The sequence below is a fragment of the Eublepharis macularius genome, chromosome 4 (genome assembly GCF_028583425.1).
Source record: "Eublepharis macularius isolate TG4126 chromosome 4, MPM_Emac_v1.0, whole genome shotgun sequence".
Classification (NCBI taxonomy): domain Eukaryota; kingdom Metazoa; phylum Chordata; class Lepidosauria; order Squamata; family Eublepharidae; genus Eublepharis; species Eublepharis macularius.
The window spans coordinates 181,310,755-181,332,859 of record NC_072793.1 but is presented as its reverse complement, the minus strand read 5'-3'; the positions used below and the strand labels follow the sequence as shown (position 1 = coordinate 181,332,859).

The 22,105-nt window shown below is 47.8% G+C and overlaps 1 protein-coding gene across 2 annotated transcripts; it reads right to left on the bottom strand.

Moving 5' to 3' along the window:
• Nucleotides 1-1,184: 1,184 nt before the first annotated feature.
• On the bottom strand, nucleotides 1,185-21,524 carry LOC129327263 (major histocompatibility complex class I-related gene protein-like). Of its 2 annotated transcripts, XM_054975754.1 has the most exons (10): nucleotides 21,438-21,524; nucleotides 18,185-18,568; nucleotides 16,422-16,691; nucleotides 14,659-14,907; nucleotides 10,413-10,688; nucleotides 9,734-10,018; nucleotides 7,489-7,569; nucleotides 5,841-5,873; nucleotides 4,210-4,285; nucleotides 1,185-1,731 (listed from the first exon to the last, which is right to left on the bottom strand). In XM_054975754.1, the coding sequence occupies exons 1-9, from the start codon at nucleotides 21,505-21,507 to the stop codon at nucleotides 4,233-4,235; spliced, it is 1,701 nt and encodes a 566-aa protein (XP_054831729.1). In that variant the 5' UTR covers nucleotides 21,508-21,524; the 3' UTR covers nucleotides 1,185-1,731; nucleotides 4,210-4,232. The 2 variants fall into 2 exon arrangements, with proteins under 2 accessions (XP_054831729.1, XP_054831728.1); XM_054975753.1 differs by lacking the exon at nucleotides 1,185-1,731 and having other exon boundaries at nucleotides 3,209-4,285.
• Nucleotides 21,525-22,105: the final 581 nt, after the last annotated feature.

Here is a 22,105-nt window from a genome sequence, read left to right as displayed (position 1 = left end):
AACATCTACATGTGCCCCCTTTCCTAGTTGATGCGGAGGTTTGGGCTGGGCTGTCATCAATACGTGGATGACACCCAGCTTTTCCTGTTGATGTACAGCTGGCCAGACACAGCCCCAGACAATCTGGCCCGAGCTCTGGAGGCTGTGAGGGCATGGTTGAAACAGCAGGCTGAAACTGAACCCGGTGAAGAGTCTGGGTGTGCTCCTGGATGCCTCCCTGTCGATGGAGGCCCAGGTCACGGCGGTTGCCAAGTCTGCATTTTTCCATCTCTGTCAGATCAGGCAACTTGCCCCTTACCTGACGCCCCAGGACCTGGCTACAGTGACCCATGCAATGGTCACCTCCAGGCTAGATTGCTATAACTCACTCGACGCTGGACTACCCCTGGGTCTGATCCAGAAACTACAACTGGTCCAGAATGCAGCGGCGTGGGTCCTGACTGGTATATCCTACCAGTCACATATCACACCTGTCCTGCGCCAGCTGCACTGGCTTCCGGTTGAATTCCGAATCAGGTTCAAGGTGTTGGTTCTTACCTTTAAAGCCCTGAGCGGGTTGGGACCGGCATATCTTTGGGACCGCCTCTCCCTGTATGTTCCCCAGAGACTGCTTCAATCAGCGGATAGATGTTTACTGGTAGTCCCTGGCCCTAAGAAAGCCCACCTCACTTCAAACAGGGCCAGGGCCTTTTCAGTCCTGGCCCCAGCCTGGTGGAACGCTCTGTCAATGGAGACCTGGGCCCAGCGGGACGTATTATCATTCCGCCAGGCCTGTAAGACAGAGCTGTTCCGCCAGGCATTTGGTGGTTGAAGGGGGCGGTGCCATGTCGGCCTCCCACCTTTGGGGTGGGGGGTTCTCCCCACCATTGCACCTTAATGTATTTGGTTAATTAATTTTATTATTGCTTATTTTATGTTGATTTTAGAATTATTGTTTTCTTGTTTTTATTGATTTTAACTGTTGTTCACCTCCCAGAGCCCCTGAGGATGGGCGGTTTATAAATTGAAATAACAAATAAATAAATAGACATAAATCTGATATCAAAAATCACAACATCCAAAGAACATTGGAAAGAACATTGGAGAACATTTTAATTTGCCAGTTCATTCGATCACTGAACTAAGAGTAGCAGTTCTCAAACCGAGAAAAGTCAAAGAAAAACCACAACACGAGATTGCTGAAATTGAGTTTATTTGCAGATTTGGAAAAATGACACTCTCTCCCCCCAGGCTTAAATCTGGAGACCGGATTTTGCTCACACAACAAATGCTAATTTTTTGTGCTTCACACCCCTACTCTGTTAAGCTAACAACTACGTGTATTATAGCCTGCTTACTGACACTCTCATTTGCAATATCCCTCCCACCTGCAGCCTGGATTAAAAAGACTCCTACCTTTTCCCACTCCATCTATCTGAAGAAGGGAGTTTTGAGAGCTCATACCCTGGAAATCTAGTTGATCTTTAAGGTGCTACTGGACCCAAATCTTGCTCTTCTTCCCATGCAGATGAATTTTCACGCTGGCCCCACCAGAGGGAAATCAGGATCCCTCCAAACTCTAGCATGATCCATTTCCCGGCAGCTTAAAAGAGGCGAAGTCCACAAAAAGGCAACGGATGAATCCAGAAAAGAGACAATTCGGAGGAGATGAGGGTTTTCTCTGCTCCATCCTTCTTGCACCTGCAGAGCTGACAGCTCAGCCTGGAGGTGTTTATGATGAGAGGGATCAGTCTGCAGAGTTAAAAGAGGGAGATCTCTAAGGTGATCAGATTCCAGGAATCAAGTCCCCAAGGGTGTCCGGTGGGATCTCAGCCCACCTTTCAATACCCCTGCAAAGGAGCAGAATCAGCTGTCCGAGCGGAGGGAATTAGCGAGGAAGTGCTCGGGCTTGGATTTCTTCCAGAAATGCCATTTTGTGTGCTGTGTTTGTGTTGCGGGGAATCTCTTTCCCCACACAGTGACGCCTGGCACATGCTGTTTAAGTATGGGGGGGGGGTCGCAGTTTTAGTTGGGAGCTGTAGTTTTAAAAGAGCTGCTGAATCGGATCGCTGTGGAGAGAGAAGGATCCATTCTTTTTGTAAAGGCAGGGGTGAGGGAAAAAAGCTTTTGGCTAGCTCCCTTTAACAGCTGCTGAACTACACAGTCTCTCCCCCCCCCCTTGCAGGTTTCACCCAAAGGGGGTGGGGAGGGAGAGACTGTTTAGTTCAGCAAACCCTCTGGGAGGAATCTGCCAGATCTTAAAATAAGAGGACCGGGGAGACTCTATAATTCAGCAACTAAAAAGTTAAGGGCCAACTTTTTAGTTAAGGGCCCTTAACTAAAAAGTTAAGGGCCAAAAGCTTCATTTCTTTTCCAACCGTTTTACAAAAAGAGTGAATCTTCTCTGTCCAACAAGAGATAGAGGGCAAGGGAGCGAGGAGAACGTGCTTCCTCTCGCTGCTGCCAGTGGGCTCCCCTTGCTCCCCTAAATGCACTCCGCAGCCAAGCAGACTAGATGAGACCCCTAGAGAAAGAATCTCTTCCACGTTCTTTCTCACTACATTTCCCTTCCAACCTTGCAGGAAACTGACGGGTGTCCTCCACGCATCGGATGTCTCGTCTCTTTTGACTCTTATCATCATCATAGAATCCAGATTCTTAAGGATTCCCTTTTGACAGCCACCTATGCCATTGCCAAATCTTTTGGCAGTGCCTTTCATAAGCTCTGAGGGGAAGAGGTCTCTCAGCTCTTCCACCCAGAGATTCCTAGACTTGCTGCCCAGAGAGGAGTTTGTAGGGAAAATAAACTCCAGACACCAGAGAGTCAGGTCTGACTCATCTCCCCTTAACCGTTGCATTTCCAGGATGGATTGCTTGAGACTGAGGTGGGGGGCCAGGAAGAAGAGGCATTCCCCTAAATGTTTTCACTGCCATTCAGAATGCCCCTGGGGACTGGGCCTCTCCCCCTCTCCATATAGCACCCCTTCCCAACTTCTTACCTCTTTTAGGACTCCTGGACAATTGAGCATTGGGGGATATGATAACATTTATAGCCTGCCTTTCTCACTGAGATTCAAGTTGGATTATAAAACATGAAAACTCCCATCAGACAACATAGACCTCCAATAAACTCTTGGAAAACAGTGCAGTGAAACTGTTTGAGGCATGGCAAAGCATGACGAAGAAAGAGGACTGCAAAGATAAGGATTGTGATAGACGACATTTTTATTCCTTCTAGAAGGTTCTCATGGGGCTGTGGGTGCCCCTTCCTGTGCTTGCCGTGGGTATTGGGAAGGTCTCAGAAAAACCTCCTGTGATGGCATCTCCAGGTGGCTTCCGTGGTTTCAGTGTTCCCAGTGCAAGCATGGTTCATCCCATACATGGCTGGGAGTTATTGAGACAAGCCTGACAAGCGCCAGAGCTGACCTTTGGCAGGGAGGAAAGGAGGGTCTGGTGAGGTCCAAGCAAGGATGAGGAAGGGGGTCTGCACCCTCTTTGAACTGGGAGGGCAGAGGGCAGGATCTAGAGGAAGGTCTTGTGCATTCTCCCCACAGGACTTTGGGCACTGAGAGGTCTCTTTCTCTTTGCCCTCAGGCTCAGGGAAGAGCCAGAATTCCAGCCTCCCGAATGGGATTCCCTTACACTTGCTTTTGAGGTTGGAGGCAGAAAGGAAAGGAGAGGGAGAGGAAAGGAGAGGAAAGGAAAGGAGAGGAAAAAAGGGGAGTTGATGAATGGAGGGAGATGGGGGTACCCACCTTCACTCCATCTGTCTCTGGTGAGACCTCTTTGCCTCTGTACATAAAACAAAACAATGGCTGACCAAGACAATAAGTTGGGTGGGAAATCATCTGGACCAGACTGCAGAAGTGCATCTGAGACACCTGGTTTGGTGTTTCCTTTCTGGCAGGGCTTGGAGAGGTTTGGCTGATGGGCGTAGGTTCCATCAGAAGTGGAAGAAGATTTCCAGGCACTGTTCCTTCCAGTGCCCCTCCCAGACCCATGGCAGCCTTCAAACCAGCACTTGCTTTATGGGCTGGTCAAGAGTGCTGGTCCACAACCCTGCTGGCTTTTTTGGGCCAGATGAATCTCCCCCCCCAGTTCACAAACAAATGGAACGGTCTGGCTATAGAATCAGATCACTTAATGCAAAGGGAGCTGTGTGGGTGTCCACAGCCTCTCCATCGGTTCAGAATCTCCCTAATGCCCAGACCCCCACCCTTATGGAGGTACCATTTCATAGGGGCAGGAAAAGGTCACTCGCTGGATGCTGCTTTGTAGGTTGCTCTGAAGTCGCCGCTATTCTTCTCTGCAAAAGCAGAATCAGAGAGTCAGACACAGATCGTTTAGCCCCCACCTCTGTACTGTTGCCAACCTCCAGGAAGAACCTGGAGATTTCCCAGAATTACAACTGAGAACCAAGCTACAAGTGACACCTCCCACAGGTTGGGCACTTGTCAGTTTACCTCAGGTTTTGATGGGAAATGTAGGCATCCCGGTCTTACAGCTTGGTTCTCCATTTAATTGAAATTTACAGAGTGGAAGTCTGTCCGTCTCTGCGATTGGGAGGGGAGTACAGGTGTCAGGCTCTTGCGGGGCACCCCCTTCCCCTCCTCTGGGTGTGTGTGTGGGGGGGGGGGGGTTCTGTAAACTTCAATTAAACAGACAGCCAGGATGCATTTCCCATCAAAACTTGAGGGAAGCTGACAAGTGTCCAACCTGTGTTAGGTGTCACTTGTAGCTTGGCTCTGAGCTTCAGTTCCCCTGCAAGAATGGTCTCCTTTGGAGGGTGGACTCTATAGCATTATGGCTTGCTGAGCTCCTTCCTGCCCTCCCTAGGCTCCACATTCAAATCTCCAGAAATTTACCAACCCAAATCTGGCAAGCCTAACAGAGAGGAAGCACTGACAAACCATCCTTTCCAGCAGCTGCTCTTCCATCTTCTTCCCAGCATCCTTCAGAGAATCAGGGCCCAGAACTTCCCAGGCAATTTATCATCAGTCTTAGGAAAAGACGTTGGCCATTTCCACACATTTTGAATATTCCACTTTCAATACGCTTTAGTGAACATTTGTAACTGATTTTCCATGTGTGGAACAAAAAATCCACTTCTAAAGGATAACTAAAGTGCATTGAAAGTGCATTATTCAACGTGTGTGGAAACGGCCTATATGGGTTTTCTTCCTCTTCTGGCCTTTCTTGTTCCACTACCTCTTATAGCCCAACCCCCAGTTTATTCATTTTATGGGCCAGAAGAATCTCTTCATGATTCACAACCTGAAGAGCAACACAGAAAAGAACCACAAGTGACAAAAGGCACAGATTGGACACTTGCCAGCTTCCCTCAAGTTTCGATGGGAAATGTAGGCAGCTTGGCGGAATGTTGGAGAACTGACAGTTGAGAAGTCCATTGGACAGCAGTCAGAGAGCCAAGCTGCAAGACCAGGACGCCTACATTTCCCACCAAAACTTGAGGGAAGCTGACAAGTGTCCAACCTGTGCCTTTTGTCACTTGTGGTTCTGCTCACAGACTCATCTCTCTTCTGTGGGGAAGGGGGGGGCAGTCCTGAAAGCAGCTCTATATTTGGGGGCAGCCTAATCCACCTCCTGTCCCAAGGCTGTCCTGCTATTTATTTCTTTTATACAATTCATTTATTCTATACAGTTTGCAGTATCTTTGGGGGTGTTCAGTTTGGAGAAGAGGAAGTTGAGGGGAGACATGGTTTCCCTCTTGAAATATTTAAACGGGTGTCACTTAGGGGAGGGGAGGGAGCTGTTCCTGTTGGCAGCAGAGGATAGGGCTGGAAACAATGGGTTTAAACTACAGGAGGGAAGGCACCGGCTGGACGTTAGGATAAACTCACTTGATGATGCTTCACGAGGGTTTCGCGGCTTCTCTGCAAAGAGAGAACCAGAGAGTCACATGAGTGCAGGAAGCTGCCGTGGTGAGTCAGACCCCCAGTCCATCAAGGTCAGTGTCTTCTACTTAGACCACTTCTACTTAGGCAGCAGCTCTGCAAAGTCTCACGTAGAGGACTTTCCTGTCCCATCCTAACTGATCCCTTTAACTTCATTTGCCAGGGATTGAACCGGAGGCCTTCTGCATGCCAAACTGATTCTCTGCCTCTGTGCCAGAGCCCCTCCCCAAGTCCCACCTAGAAGGGAATCTTTTCTTGCCTTCTGATCTCCCAACCTATCCCTCGCCAGCAGACACCTTTCAGTCTCTTTCTAAAGAGGGTCTGGCTAATTCTGCTTTCCTGGCAGCAGTCCACCCCCTGCTTCGCTCTGACATAAACCCGCTGCCTCTGGGACTTCCTTCGGAAACAGGGAGGACAACAGAGGCCCAATTAAATGTGCACGTGGCACACCCCAAGGGCTGGAATGCAGCTCTCTGCCGCCACCAGATCTAGAGCAGGCAGCGTGGTCGGCAACTGGTTCCACTAATGGAAATCAACAGAGAGACCTTGAAATGCCAAAGGAGCTGGAGAACAATTTAGAGCTTTCACTGTTCCTGCGGAGATCTACCAAGAGGGAGGGGAGAGACGCCCCTCTCATCCATCAATATCAGGGAAGCAGCCAAGCTCCGAAAGGAGCCCCTTCAGCAGGAAAAGGAGGCCCCCTCGATCCACATCTCACCCACATCATCAGTGTTTGGAATGTAGTCTTGTTTATATAGTTATGCTGCAGTATATAAACTGATAGAAATCACTGGGCCTTGACTGCCAAGTTCAGAACCCAAAGTTATGCTAGGGGAGTGGGCATTCCAGGCCTCTGAGACTGTAACGAGGGTTTGGTAACCTCCAAGAGTGCCCTTGCCGAAAATGGCTTCTTTGGAGGGAGGGCTCCAGGGTATTATGCACTGCTGAGATCTTTCCCCAAACCCCACCCACCCCAGGCTCCACTCCCGAATCTCCAAGAAATTCTCAATTCAAGAGTTGGTACTCAGAGCTGTAACTAGGGGTTCCATTCCTCCCCCCTCCACCCCATTGCCTGAAGCCACTCCTAGCAGCAGTGGCAGAATTTTTTTAAACCCTGAAGTATCACATGCAGCGTCACACCACTTCTAGGTTTAAAAAACAACAACAACAAACAGAAGTGACATAGGAAGGTCTAACAACCAGTAGGGACCACAGCGTCTCCAGCAATTCCTGGAGCTGCTTATGTCACTTCCAAGTTTTTTACTAGAAGTGACATGACACCGTAGTCAATGTCAAAGCCCCTGCCCCGTGTCCTTTCCCACAGCTCTCCCGCCAGCCGCCAGGTATCTCTAGCTATAACTCAGATGTTAGAGTTCAGCAGTAGCAGATTATCTAACCATAGGTAGAGAAGCTGCTTCGAAAGCAGAGAGTGGTCAAAATGGCCTTTCCAACTGATGTCCACAATGTTTTTTAAGAGGGAGGGGTTTTTGAGCCTCACCACATTGGGGGAGCAATGACTGCCACGGTCGGGGTTCTGCCTCGGAATGACTCCCCCCTGCCCTTCCTCAGTTCATCACGTTTCCAGTTTACTTACTGATATACCAAAGGATCCCAGCCAGAACCAGAAGGGCAGCCACAGCCCCCAAGACACCCCCCACAATGGGCCACGCTGAGTCTGAAATGGGAACGGAGAAAAATGGTTGACACAAATCCCAAAAAACTTTTCTGTGCATCGAAAGAAAATTTTGCAAGAGTCCCTGAAGAATGCAACACCAGTAACTTTTTCGCAAAGGGGAGCATCAAAGAAACTGGCTCCCCTTGTGAAACTGCTGAATGCCCAAAACAGGGCCTTTACTGTAGTAGCCCCGTTTTCAGAAAATTTCCTCCCCAAAAAGGCTCACCAGAGCCCAGCATTGCAGACCTTTTGAGAAAGGCGCAAAACGTTTCTTTAAAAAGGCCTTCCCCACTACTGTCATGACATAATACTTGTACTACCTGCTCAGACCATTTTTATTGCTTTCTGATGATTGTGTCCTGTTAGAGTTTTGCATTATATTCCTATTCAAGAATGTTGTTTTGACTTGGTTATTAGATTCAAAGGGCATTTGGGAGAATCTCCCCTCACTGCAAAGCCAGAACAGTAAGATAGGACCCAAATAGAGTCCCCCTCTCTTTTCCCAGAAAGACGTCCCCCCCCCCATCCATGGGCCCATCCAATATCCCGCTTTGTACACTAAAAGCATACACCAGAGGTTTACTAGGAGTTGTTATCATAGTCTGTAAAAGTGATGAGGAGTATCTTGCTTTATTATTTAGAACATACCCCCTCTCAATTGTTAAATTTGTAATGCGCAAAAATTTGCGCCTCTGTGGTTTTGTTTTCCCTTTTCTGACCAACCACTATATCCATCAAATTCTTAATTCAGATTACCATTAAAACATCAATATCACCCGTCAGTAACCCCAATTGAACCGTAAGGACTTGTTCATTTCCCTTACTCATTTCCCGAACCATCTTTATATATTCATCATTCCTTCCACTCACATGCTTGTATTTTAATTGCATTTATATATTTATGTGTGTTTTAAATCTCATTTTAATGTTTGTATTGTCTCCCTTCTCAGGGACCATGAATTGGTTGGGATGGCAATTTAAAAAACATTTAAAATAAATAATAAATATTTTCTCTTTCGCTACTCCTGGAAGCCCTCGTATTCCATCCCATTTACCTGCTTCCTTCTCTCCTGCCCATTCACCAACCAACCTTTCTTTATCTGCCGCCAACCCTTCAGATTTAGTAGTTATTTACTTCACTTACATCTCAGCATCCTCCCAAATACAGAGCCAAAGCAGCTTAAATCATTCAACTCTCCTCTGATTTAGCCTCACAAGCGCTCTGTCATGAAGACTGGGCAGAGAGACTGGCCCAAAGTCACCCACCAAGCTTCCATGGCAGAGTGGGGATTTGAACCTGGTGCTCCCAGACCCTAGTCAGACATTCTACTACACCAGACTGGCTCTCAGCTTCCCCCCCCCCCGCCCCGCCCTGACAGCATCTCCCTGGGAGACGTTCTGCATTAAGTAGAACTTTAGCAACAGCCAACCTGGGTGACTTATGCAAAGTGTATGGTAGCAAGTTGCCCAGGCAGGAAGGAAAGGTACAGGGATGGATTCACAGGGCAAAATACCTCTTGAAAGGGTCTTGTCCCCTCCCTCTGTCTTTTACTGACAGAAACCAAGATTTGAAGGTTGGCAGTATTCTTGCGGTTGCCTAGAAACCTCCACAATGTTCACTGAGATCTCAGAAGGCATCCATTTCTTAAAGATACAGATGCTGCTTCAATTGTTCTTTGGGGTGGAGTGGTTAAACCCCCAATTTTTTTAAAAAAAATTTTTTTTAGATTTCGTATATGTTGTGCAAACTTGGGACTGGAACTGCCCCCAAAAGGCAACAAAGAAGTGGGCATGTAAGTTTTCTGAGGGAGGGTGTTTGAAAGCTGTAGGTCCGTAACCAAAAAGGCCACGCTTCTTTTGTGGGTTGGTCACTGGCAGCTCAACATTGTCAATGGGGTTCAGATGAGGAAGAAGTGTCCCCTGAGATAACCAGCTCCTAGGCCATGTAGGGCTTCTACCATTCTTAAGAAAATGTATGTGTCTCTGGTTCTCACTGGACCTGAAAACATATCCGGGGCCAGTGCAGATGTGTCAGCAGAGGCCCTCAAGAACTGAACTAAAACATTGCACCAGGTGACACTTGAGACCCTTCACTGTCCCTGTGTGGAAACCCCCCTAATACCCACAGCAGCCACTGCCCATTCCTTTCTTCGCAGTCTCTCACCAGGCTCCTGCCAGGCTACATCAAGAGGTTCCAGGAGGCCAGCATGTTCCACGCGGCACCGGTAGCATTCCCTGTCCTCGGGATTGATCTCGATGCTGAGCCACGTCTGGTAGGTCTCTTCTGAGTTGAGAGTGACATTGCCACGGAGCGTGTTTTGTTTCCAGACCTCCCCATCTTTCTTCCAGGTGGCGTTGATCTCCTTGGGGTAGAAGCCGTAGATCTGGCATGTGAGGGTCTCCAGTTGGTTAGTGCGCAGCTTGCGCGTCACCTTCACTTCTGGGGGCTCTGTGGAAATGGGGACATTGTCTCCTGTGAGACCAGCATCTCTCCCTCAGCTAGCAGGGCGAACACTGTTCTTGTATAGCAAGAACAGATCCTGTGTGGTCACATTTAGGCTCATTCCCAACCTCAGAAAGGATCTCACAGGCCTACAACATAACGGAATTAAAATTGTCAACATAACGGAATTAAAATTGCCAACCACCAACGGCTGGATTTTGGATGATATGACATATAGAGTGAAATTATTTGGTTGTTAATAACAACAACAACAATAACACCACCAACAACAACAACAGCACCAGCAACAACAATAATAATTTGATTTATATACCGCCCTTCAGGATGACTTAACAGCCAGTAGGTTCCCTTACTGGCATCCCTCCCTGCAATCTCTCACCAGGCTGTTCCAAGACCACAACTAGTGGCCCCCACACGGCAGCATGTTCCACATGACATCGGTAGCGTCTCTTGTCTTTAGGCTCAATCTGGATGGTGAGCCAGGCATGGTAGGTCCCATCTGAGTTGGGGACGACACCCCTGCGGAGAGTCTCCTGCTCCCAAAGTGCCCCATTCTTCCACCAGGTAGCGCTGATCTTCTTAGGGTAGAAGCCGTAGACCCGGCAGACAAGGGCTTCCAGGTCCTTCTTGTATGTCACCTCCACTGTAGGGGGTTCTACAAAAAATGGCAGCAATTACTTGGGTTAATGGAACATCTCTCCATTGGCTGGTAGGATGAGAGCTGTGCTCTAATCAGTGGGATGGGGTGCTTCTGTGCAGGGCCCCCCAAGATGTTAACACATTCCACAAAGGGGACTTACCAGCATTGTAATGCATGTTTAATTGGCTGAAATGCAACAGCTACCTGTTTTTTGTGACTTGCACAACAAACCCATTCAACTATGAATATTGTCATATCATGAACTTTTTAGGGATGGACCGACATCTGTTGGTGTAATGTGAAAGCCCGCTTACTCATCTCCATAGGAGAGTCTTCACTTCAAGTGAAGGAGCCTGAAATTTGATTGCCAAGAATCCCTGCCCTTCAGGGCCTTCCTTAATCCTATTGCATTTTAACCCTTTCCCCATAAAAACTGCCTGCCAACCATGTGTATTATGAGCATGAGATTCTCCCCTCCCCTCCGCAATGCACCCAAAACCCGTGGGTGCTGTCTCATGTAAATTGATCAATCTGTGGATTTTCTATGAGTGTACAACCTCCATGTGTGCAAATCAGCAGCCCAGAAAATCAAGGTTGTGGTTCATGTCTATGGATCATGGATGCATATAGGAAATTCACCTGTTGACCAAATCACACAAGACAAAGAGTATTGGGTGTGCAGTGACTGTGTATTCCTAATCCTACTATACAATTGAGTAAGCATATTTCAGACAACTCACTTTATACCCTGGTGCTGCCATGGAGGGAATAGCCCAGGCAAGGCAAAATGTTTTCCAGAAAACATGCCGTGGCAGGAAGGCCAGGCTGGGATCGGGAGGGGAACAGGTGGCAATACCAGCCCCCTGCTTTCACCCAGAGCCAAACTACAAGTGATGCCTGACACAGGTTGGACACTTGTCAGCTTCCCTCAAGTTTTGATGGGAAACGTAGGCATCCTGGTCTTGCAGCTGTAATGGAGAGCCAAGCTGTAAAACCAGGACGCCTACATTTCCCATCAAAACTTGAGGGAAGCTGACAAGTGTCCAACCTGTGTAAGGCGTCACTTGTAGCTTGGCTCCCAGATGGTATAAGGAGCAGTACAGGTGGCAATACTCACATTAACCCAGCTAATATTAGGAGCAGAGCAGGTGGCAATGCCCACCCCTGCCTTAACCTAGCGGATATTAGGAGCGGAGAAGGTGGCAATGCCCACCCCCTGTCTTCACCCAGCTGGTATTAGGAGCGGAACAGGTGACAATAGCCACCCCCACCTTAACCCAGCTAATATTAGGAGTGGAGCAGGTGGTAATGCCCACCCCCACCTTAACCCAGCTGGTATTAGGAGTGGGGCAGGTAGCAATGCTTGCGCCCCATCTTCACCCAGCTGGTATTAGGAGCAGAGAAGGTGGCAATGCCCACCTCCCTTCAGCTAGTTGGGATCAGGAGCAAAGCAGGTGGCAATGCCCACCCCCACCTTACCCAGCTGGTATTAGAAGCAGGGCAGGTAGCAATGTCTGCCCCCCCTTCAACCAGCTGATATTAGGAGCGGCGAGACAAAGGGGGGTTCCTCCCACTACAACCACAAAGATAAAGATAAAGAGGACACAGCCTCTTGTAGGAAACAAAAGTGGTTTAGTACCTTATATAGAAGTTTTAATTTAATCTAAAGTGCAAAAGTGCAGAAAGTTATATTTACAGGTTATAGGCTAAATACACAACAAATTTTGACCTAGAGTTCAGAAACAATTTACCCGGCTATTCCAAGCATACAGGAGAGATATTTATAACAACAGCACTGGTGAGACTAAGTCATAATATCAAATACAATATTTATACATATGAGGACTTTGTTTTTGAAAAATCCATTTTCTTCTTTCTTTCAGGTTGTTGGGTATATATAGAAAAGTTCAACATCAAACTCCCTTTGTACAGGGGACATACAGAGTCAATAAAATTTGCAGTGTTCAAACTTACATGATCATTTCTTTACGCAGATGTAATCATATCATAAGTAGGTGAGGTCAAGAATGGAGTGGAGCTGATGGGCATGATGGGTACTTTCCATTGAAAATTGCCGTGACGGGTACTTTCCATTGAAAATTACTACACTGGGTGATGAATTTTGAAGTCATGCTATGATTAAATTGCCGTGGTACTGAGAGCCTGAAACAAAGTGTTTTCACACGAAACGGGATTGTATTGCTGACTTATGCCCGTCGACTCCACTGGGTTAAGGTGAGTGTAGATATTGCCACCCGATCCACAATTATCCAGGCCCTCTTTAGAAAGAGACTGAAGGGTGTCTGCCGGCGAGGGACAGGTTGGGAGATCAGAAGGCAACAAAAGATTCCCTTCCAGGTGGGACTTGGGGAGGGGCTCTGGCATGGAGGCAGAGAATCCGTTTGGCATGGAGAAGGTCCCTGGTTCAATCCCTGGCAAATGCACTTAAAGCGATCAGGCAGAAGAGGATGGGAAAGAGCTCAGCCTGAGACCCTGATAAGCCATTGCCAGTCTGAGCAGACAACACTGACCTTGATGGACTGGGGGTCTGATTCACCAGGGCAGCTTCCTGCACTCATGTGACTCTCTGGTTCTCTCTTTGCAGAGCAGCTGCAAAACCCTCGCGAAGCATCTTCAAATGAGTTTTTCCTAATGTCCAGCCAGTGCCTTCCCTCCTGTAGTTTAAAGCCATTGTTTCCAGCCCTATCCTCTGTTGCCAACAGCAACAGCTCCCTCCCCTCCCCTAAGTGACACCCTTTTAAATATTTCAAGAGGGCCACTGTGTCTCCCCTCGACCTCCTCTCCTCCAAACTCAGTATCCCCAAAGGTAGACATCTGCAAACTGTACAGAATAAATGATTTGTATAAAAGAAATAAATGGCAGGGCAGCATTTGGATGGGAGGTGGATTAGGCTGCCCCCAAATATAGGAGAGCTGCTTTCAGAAGGACTGCCCCCCCCTTCCCCATAGAAGAGTATTGGGTGTACAATGACTGTGTGGCCCTAATGCATACAGTTGGTGGCCTCCTGGCAAAAGGTCCAAAGTCTTTTCAGCCCCTGGCAGGTGAAACCTCTGGTTGTCCTAAGATAAATCCTAAGCATGAAACTGTCTCCCTTCTCCTTTGTATTTTGGATTCTACAGCCAGCTTCCTCCAGCCAAATCATTCCCCCCTCTCCCCTGGGATGGACACATCATGGGGGTGTGAGGATGGAGAAGTGCTGGTAGATCCAGAAGGGCCTCGGATGACTCTGTGTCCAAGCGCAGCAGAGATGGATGGGGAAACTGGAATTAGACTGCCAATCACAGAAGTGGAGGGAGAACCAAAGTAAGGAGGAGAATTTCAGAGCATGTGCAGATACGCATGGTTCTTTTTTGTCCTTCAAAGGGAGGGGGGTCCGATGTGCCTTCCTCCCTGCAGTCCAAAATGGTCCAGCCCAGCCAAACATTCACTCTGTTCCGGCATGCTTTCCATGCAGATCTGCTGAAGGTGCAGGACACACCAGTCAAGCTGTTATCTGCTCTGAGCCCACTCACAGGAAGAGTGAAAAATGAAGGAAGGAAGGAAGGAAGGAAGGAAGGAAGGAAGGAAGGAAGGAAGGAAGGAAGGAAGGAAGGAAGGAAGGAAGGAAGGAAGGAAGGGAGCGAGTGAGCGAGCGAGCGAGCGAGCGAGCGAGCAAGGAAGGAAGGAAGGAAGGAAGGAAGGAAGGAAGGAAGGGAATTTGCCGGTCTAAACTGGTGTTGCATGGATGACATTCAAGGATTGGGGAAATACATTCATAAGCAGAAAAGCACAGGACAAAGAAAGATCAAGTCCCAGCTTCTCCCCTGTTGTGCTAGTTTTCTGCTTTCAGGGGATGTAAAAAGACACCTCTTCCCCTCCCTGTTCTCTGTCATATGTGATATATTCCCCATCTATCTGCCCCCCACTCCATAAAGGAAAGATGCTTTGCTCACTCTAGAAAGGATTAGTATGTTCTCCTCTCACCTTTTCTCTGCACAGCTCTGCTCCTATAGTCCATGAATCTCTTCAGTGCTTTAATGCATTCCCTTATGGGCAGGATGCGCTCTTTAAGAAGCTGACAGAGGAGCTCGTCTCTCCTTCTCTTCCTGGAAGGGCTGTCTTTGTCCAGGGTCTTCACTTCCCTCCCATTATGGGCTTCCAGGTGATAATATCTTCTTTTGGTCTGATCTTCGCTCAGCTCACAGCCCTGGATGCACTGTAGGGTGTGCAACCCTGGGAAAGAAACCAGAAGATGGCCATGGATAGGACTGAAGAACACAATATTCCCCCTGCCCTCCTGCAATGAACCACGTGAAGGCAAACCCAAGCAGATAATTTTAAATAGAAATGTGAAGACTTGATAGGGAGGAGATGGAGAAAAAACTCAAAGTAGATTGGTGGAAACTGTTAGGAGATTTATTAAGCACCTAAACAAACAAGACCCAGGGAGAAAGAGGCCATTTCCACACTGCTTACCTTCCCTCGGAACGACCCGGAACGTTGCACAAAAATTGCGGAAGATCGCGTTTTCTCATGTGAGATTTGCACAACGTCGTGCAAATCTCGTGCAAGAAAATGCAATCTTCCGCATTTTTTGCGCGACGTTCCGGGTTGTTCCGAGGGAAGGTAAGCAGTGTGGAAACGGCCAGAAAGAGCATGGCTTTTGGAAAGAGAAGCCCTGCCTCCCGAACCTTTTGGCAATTGTTGAGAAAGTGAACAAACATGTAGAAGGGTGATCTAGTAAATATCACCTACTTGGTCTTTCCAAGAAGTTTTGGATAAAGTCCCTCACCAAACAGTCCTGAGTAAACTTAGCAGTCATGAGTTAAAAAGGTAAGTCCTCCTGCAGATTATAAACTCATGAAATAAAATGCCCCTGGAGGTCTTTGAAAATGGTTTTCTAATTTCTTTAACGTTTCTAGCATTAGTCATTGGATTAGACAAGAGTTACTTTTCCTGTTGCGTTCAGTTTTGCCTTAAATGCACTGCTCAAACTCTTTCACAGCCAACAGACCCTGTGCTATCTGATCAATGTCCCCTCCTACAATTTATACGTTTATAAATGACTGCTGCCTTTTGTGGACATCGCAAAGCTTGGCCTGTGAAAATGTGCAGTTGAAGCTTTTGATGGCAGAGCATTTCATTGAGGCTCTGTTAAAGGAGCAGGGCATCTTTTCCCTAAGTTGTTGGAAGTCTTTCTCCCTGGCAATGAGACAAAAATGTATTCCACTATTTTTGACCTCAACATTTCATGCCTAAAAAGTTGATAAAAGCCACGCAATCTAGTGTAAAATATAAGCGGCAATACAGATGGTTGCCGATAAACATGCATATCAGAGGGAGGGGATTTTGACAATTTTTTATCAAGCCTGTCCAGTATTTCTGTTGACACCCTCCAGCAATCCTAGGCTGCTTCCACACACGTTGGATAATCCACTTTCAATACGCTTTAGTGAACATTTATAACTGATTTTCCATGTGTGGAACAAAAAATCCACTTCTAAAGGATAACTAAAGTGCATTGAAAGTGCATTATTCAACATGTGTGGAAATGGCCCCAGTCTTACACCTGAGTAAAGGCAATATTTTTGCTGCAACATGCTAATGCGGTGACCTCTCTGGAATTAGCATCAAGTGAACAGCTGTTTCCCTCTAGAGATACAACTTCCCACCTGACAGACACCCCCAGTCTCCAAAGACAGGGGGAAATGAGTAGGAAACCCACGCCCCTCTTCACTTCCACTCACTTCCAGGCCCACTGAAGCGCTTCTGCATCATCAAGAGAATGTATGTAAACTCCGTCACGTTTCTCCTCATATCCCGGACCAGCGTCTCCCAGTACTGATGACGCAGGTTCTCCTTCATCCACGGTACCCGAGGAAGGATCCTCCCTGTTTGTATGTCAAAGTATTCGATGGGCTGGTCGTCCACGTAGCCTTCTTCCATGAATAGGGGCACCCCCTGGCTGAGCTCTGTCCCCACTGTGATGAAATAGAAGAGGGAGTGGGTGGCAGAGCCTGAAAGGGAACAGGAAGGGTAGAGTTAGGGGACCTGAAGCAAAAGAGACCCCCTCCCCTCACCCAAACTACCTGTAGGCCCCACTTCCTGTGATCTGTAAAGGCCAGACCATAAACAAAGAGCTGGGCGTGGGTAGGTGAGTGAGGTGAAGAGCTCTATCCTAAGTGACAAAATAGTATTCTTCTCTGTCCCTGAATGTTTTGGGGAAGGAGGCAGATTCTGGCAATAAATAATAAAGGGACAAGTAGAATGTGAAAGGACCAGCGTGGAAGAAGATCCAAGCTAGAAGTGAGGAATTACACTTGAATGGCACGTGAACAGACTCACATGTATTCCTCCCTGTTCACTTGCGCTCCACTCGATCACATAGCTCTCCATCCCGTGTCTGTGCTTGAACTGGTTCTACGTGATCAAGTGGAGCGCAAAGGATGGAGCCCTTTCAGGTATGACTCTCAGGAACTCAGAAGAGAGAGATGGGGAAGCTGGAGTTAGGCTGCCGATCATGAGAACGGAGGGAGAACCAAAGTAAGGAGGAAGCGAAGACTTGCAAAAACAGAGAAGGGGAACTACCGAGAACCTGCAGGTAGAAGTGGGAGCAGGAACCCTGACTGACATATCATCCACCCCCTGTCGTGTTGCTCCTTGCCTTGATTTGAGGGATAGCCCCATGTGGAGAAATGCTTTTTATTTGTAGGTTTAGACTGTGTTAACCCTCACCCCTTTTAAAAAATGTCTGTTTGCTGAGAACAAGTAGGAGGGAGAGGAGAAAGCCAAATGCTTTCCAAGCTGCATCCAGGGTCGACAGTCATACTGATACCCCACCTGGCTGAAGGCAAAGGGGAGGCCAGAAGAATTCTAGGTGGTGGGCAGGGGCGGGGGACAGAGACGGAGGACTAAAATGCCAGAAAGGTTTCTTGCTGGACCCCTCAGGAAAAGCCTCTCTGACCTGCCCCTTGGACCTGTCAGGGTAGAGAATAAAACCTCCTGGCACAGGGAGGAGGGTCACTTTCGCTGGTTTGAGCTGGTAGCTGAAGGAGCTGAAACCTGGCTCTTTGCAGGTGATGGACATTGGCCAGGTGGAGGTTAAAGGTATGGAGACTTCACAGTAAGCTGGATTGTTCTGAGATTGAGACGAATGACACAGGTTGGACACTTGTCAGCTTCCCTCAAGTTTTGGCGGGAAATGTAGGCAGCTTGGCGGAATGTTGGACAAGTGACAGTTGAAAAGTCCGTTGGAGAGCAGTTGAAGGGCCAAGCTGCAAGACCAGGACGCCTACATTTCCCATCAGAACTTGAGGGAAGCTGACGAGTGTCCCACCTGCGTCATTCGTCTCTCGTAGCTTGGCCCTAGACTCCGACTGCACACTGCTTAAAAGAGGTGGCATGGAAAGGGGGTGGTCTGCTGGCAGTTGGCTAACCCCCCCCCATGGGCAAAAATGAAGTAGACGCATTTGAGCTGAGCAATAGCCAGTTGCGCAACCCAAATCCTCACCCTGAATAGCGCAGAGATTTTCGCTCTCATCGCTGTCGTCCAGACAGTCATCATCCCCATCACAGACCAACTCTGGGTCAATGCAGCGCCCGCTCTTGCACTTGAACTGGTGGCTGGTGCAAGCACAGTTGGCTTCATCGCTGCCGTCCCCACAGTCTTCATTCCCGTCACAGATCAAATCTGAGTCAATGCAGCGTCCGTTGTTGCACGTGAACGGGTGGCTGGTGCAAGCGCAGTTGGCTTCGTCGCTGCCGTCCCCACAGTCATTCTCTCCATCACAGGACCAATTTTTGAAGATGCAGAGACTGTTCTTGCATGAGAATTTATCCCCGGAGCAGGGATGGCTACATAGGCGTTCATCTCCGCCATCTTTGCAGCGGTCACCTGTTGACAGAAGCAGCAGACGAGTCACAGCCAGCGAAAGCTCTGAAAGTGGCTGCCATCCCTCCCCCTCTTCCATCCTCTTTGACTAGCTGAGAAGTAGCTGAGAAGCATTTCAGATTCCTACTGAGGGACCCTTGTCCGCACAAACGGCCTCAGGCTGTTTGGTGTAGTGTTTAAGAGTGGCAGGACTCTAATCTGGAGAATCGGGTTTGATTCCCCACTCCTCCGCTTGAAGCCAGCTGGGTGACTTTGGGTCAGTCACAGGTCTTCCAGAGCTCTCTCAGCCTCACCCACCTCACAGGGTGATGGTTATGAGGAAAATAATAACATACTTTGTAAACCAGAGGAGTTAGCTGTGTTAGTCGGTAGTAGCAAAATAGTAAAGAGTCCAGTAGCACCTTTAAGACTGACCAACTTTATTGTAGCTTAAGCTTTCGAGAGCCACAGCTCTCTTTTTCAGATGCATGTGGCACTGGCAGATCATCATGCATCTGACGAAGAGAGCTGTGGCTCTCGAAAGCTTACACTACAATAAAGTTGGTTAGTCTTGAAGGTGCTACTATACTTCGTAAACTGCTCTGTAGGGGCATTGTCCTGAACGATGGTATATAAATTGAATTGTTGTTGTTGTTAAATACCTAACTTTATTAATAGCCCACCTTTCTTGCTGAGAGACTTGGGGACTGGGTCCTTGAAGAGCTGAAAATGTGAGTCTGGAAGCCCAAACAGAAGCTGCCATTTCGGAATCCACCTCACCAATCCCACAAAGAGGCCATTAACTCCATCATTCTTCTCTCTTCATAGAGTGAGAACTATCACTGCAGATATATATTTTCAAAATTATTTGTTAATACATTTATACTCTGCTTTTCCTCTTGGCTCAATGAGCTTTGAAAATCTATAACACTAAAAAGGATCTTTGTTTCCCATCCACCAGCACAGCTAATTGGAACATAAAACTAAGTGTTTGATAACGGGCCACCCAAATCAGGGTGGTCTTGGGAGTTGCAATGCCAAAAATTAAGGCAATTGGATTATTCTGGTCCACATTATGAATTTCTGGGTAACCATAGGCCAACCATACCCACTTGGCCTAGCCTGCCTCACAGGGCTGTTGTTCTGGGGATAAAACAGAGGAGAGGAGAATCATGTTCACTGTTTAGTGTCCACATCCAGGAAAAAGATCAGGTATAAATGAATTAATATTATTAATAAAAGGCTATATTAATAAAAAAGGCTGTGCCTGTCTTGATTTGCAAAACTTGCTCTGCATACAGGCAATTTTATGTAGGATGCTCAAGAGCAGAAGGAAACTATTTATTTTAGCTCCCCCTGGCAGTATAATCAGTGTAGTATATAAGGAAGTCTGACTAGCAGTCACAATCCAATGGGAGCACAGTGAGGTATATGGTTGCCAACTCCAGGTTGGTAAATTCCTGGAGAATTTGTGGGTGGAGCTGGGGGAGGGCAGGAGTTTGGGAAGGGGAGGGATCTCAGTAAGCTATAATGGCATATAGTCCACCCTCCAAAGCAGCACATTTCTTCAACGGGAACTGGTCTCTGTTGTCTGGACATCAGGTGCAATTCTGGGAATTTCAGGCTCCACCTGGACATTGGTAACCCTAGCTGAGGTATAGGGTTGGCAAGCAAAGCAAACAGGTGGGCTCCAGTCAAAATAAAACATCACACAATACAAAAGGCTAAGCAAATTCAAGACAACTCATTTCCTACACTGGTGCGGCTCCAGAGGGGGCTGCTATGGAGGGACACCCAGATGAGGTAGCCAGACATCGAGAGAGCATGCCACAGCGGGAAGCCCAGGCCTGGAGCAGGTGTGGAGCAGGCAGCAATGCCCACCCCCTGCCTCCACCCAGCTGGGATCAGGAGTAGAGCAGGAGGCAATGCCCACCATCCAGAGCAGCGCTCTGTGCACACAGTGAGTAACTAAGTGCCTCTAGCCAGCCCACGAGCAGGTTGGCTCAGAGATTGATACAAAGAGCCATGCGGCCTCTGGTACTGGAAGTAGATATCCATCATGCCTAGCAGCCATTGATAGCCCCCATCCTCCATGAATTTGTCCACTCCGCTTTGAAAGCCTTCCACACGGGTGGCTGTCATCACATCTTGTGGCAGTGAGTTCCACAAGTGAACTCAGTGCTGTGTGAAGTACTTCCCTTTGTCTGTCTTGAATCAGCCTCAGCGGATGTCTCTCTGTTCTTGCTGAGACTTAAGGGAGATAACCACATGACCCCGACCTAGCAAGCGCCCTCCTGCATGCAGTCCCAAGTATCTCTGCTTAAAAGCGGAGTTGGGAAAGACCTTTCTTTTCCAAAGACGCTGCCAGGGCCCTCCCTCACACTCCACCCACTCAGCCGAGCAAAGAAATGCTAACAATGGAGGCTGCAGAAGGGGGAAAGGAAGAGTGAAACAGCCAAGCCAGACCCTATGGAGAAGCCCACTGCCTTCTATTCCCATTTCTCCAGCACCCGGTATTCTCTTCAACCCCAAAGTGTGGATTGGGGATGGGTTGAAATTTGGGGGTTTGTTTGGGTTTTATCTGGAACTAGTATCAAAGCCTGTTGTGCGGAAAAAATACAACAATCTCCAGAAAGGGGGGGGGGCAGGCAGACAGGCATTCCCTCCTCCTTCGTCACTGATCCCAGCAGGATGAAGGCAGGGGGAGGTGGGCATTGCCGCCTGCTCTGGGCCTAATCAATAATGCAACTAAATAAATATCCAGTCACGTGCTCCCATTAAATGCATTGCATACAACATGCTCTCTCTCTCTCATGGGACATTAATCTGAGTGCAAATTCTGCCCTCCCTCTCCTGCATGTAAGGGTAGAAGTTTAGCCTCTTTGGTACTCACCAGAGCAACCTCCCGAAAGGACCAGGGCAGCAGTCCCCAGGACCAGGAGCGGCCACCGATTCAAAGCCATTCAGATCTCCACCCCGAAGCTTCTTCCTCTGGTCTTGGCAAAAGAGCAAATAAGAGGAAGAGCTGAGATTGCCCTGAGTGGAGAACGAAAAGGGGGGGGGGAATGCTTGCTGAGCTGATCTTGTTCGTGCTGGACAGATTGAGGAAGGAAGTCTTGCTCTGAACTGACTCCTCCGTCATAGAGCCTTAGTCCCTTCGACACACTAGGAACTTGAGAGACATACTGGCATACTCCAAATATCAAGAGAATCAAGTGGAACCCTCTGAGTCTAAACTAATGGGTCACTTTGCTTGTAGAAATTGTAATGTCTGTAAGTTTTCTGTCGAGGCATCTGACATTATTAACCAATTTTCCATTTCAAGATTCCACTTTCTCAGCTTGTTCAACAGCCAATGAGTGGATTTTTTTTTTTTTTAATTTTCAAAAATTTTATTGAAAGTGTAACAAATAACAAGATCAACAATAAATGCGTAGAAAAAGGGTGATATCATACGTAACAATGTTCAGATACAACAATACATAAACATCAAAACACTAACAGTCGGCAATAATCAAGTGTGCAAATATTATACATAATCAACAGGATTCTAATACAGTG

Coding starts and splice junctions, on each gene's coding strand:
- LOC129327263 (XM_054975754.1), bottom strand. CDS start 21,507: ATGGCTTTGAATCGGTGGCCGCTCCTGGTCCTGGGGACTGCTGCCCTG. Junction 14,908..16,421: donor GCGCTTCAGTGGGCCTGGAA/GTGAGTGGAAGT, acceptor TTTCTTTCCCAG/GGTTGCACACCCTACAGTGC. Junction 10,689..14,658: donor CAGAGCTGTGCAGAGAAAAG/GTGAGAGGAGAA, acceptor CATTTTTTGTAG/AACCCCCTACAGTGGAGGTG.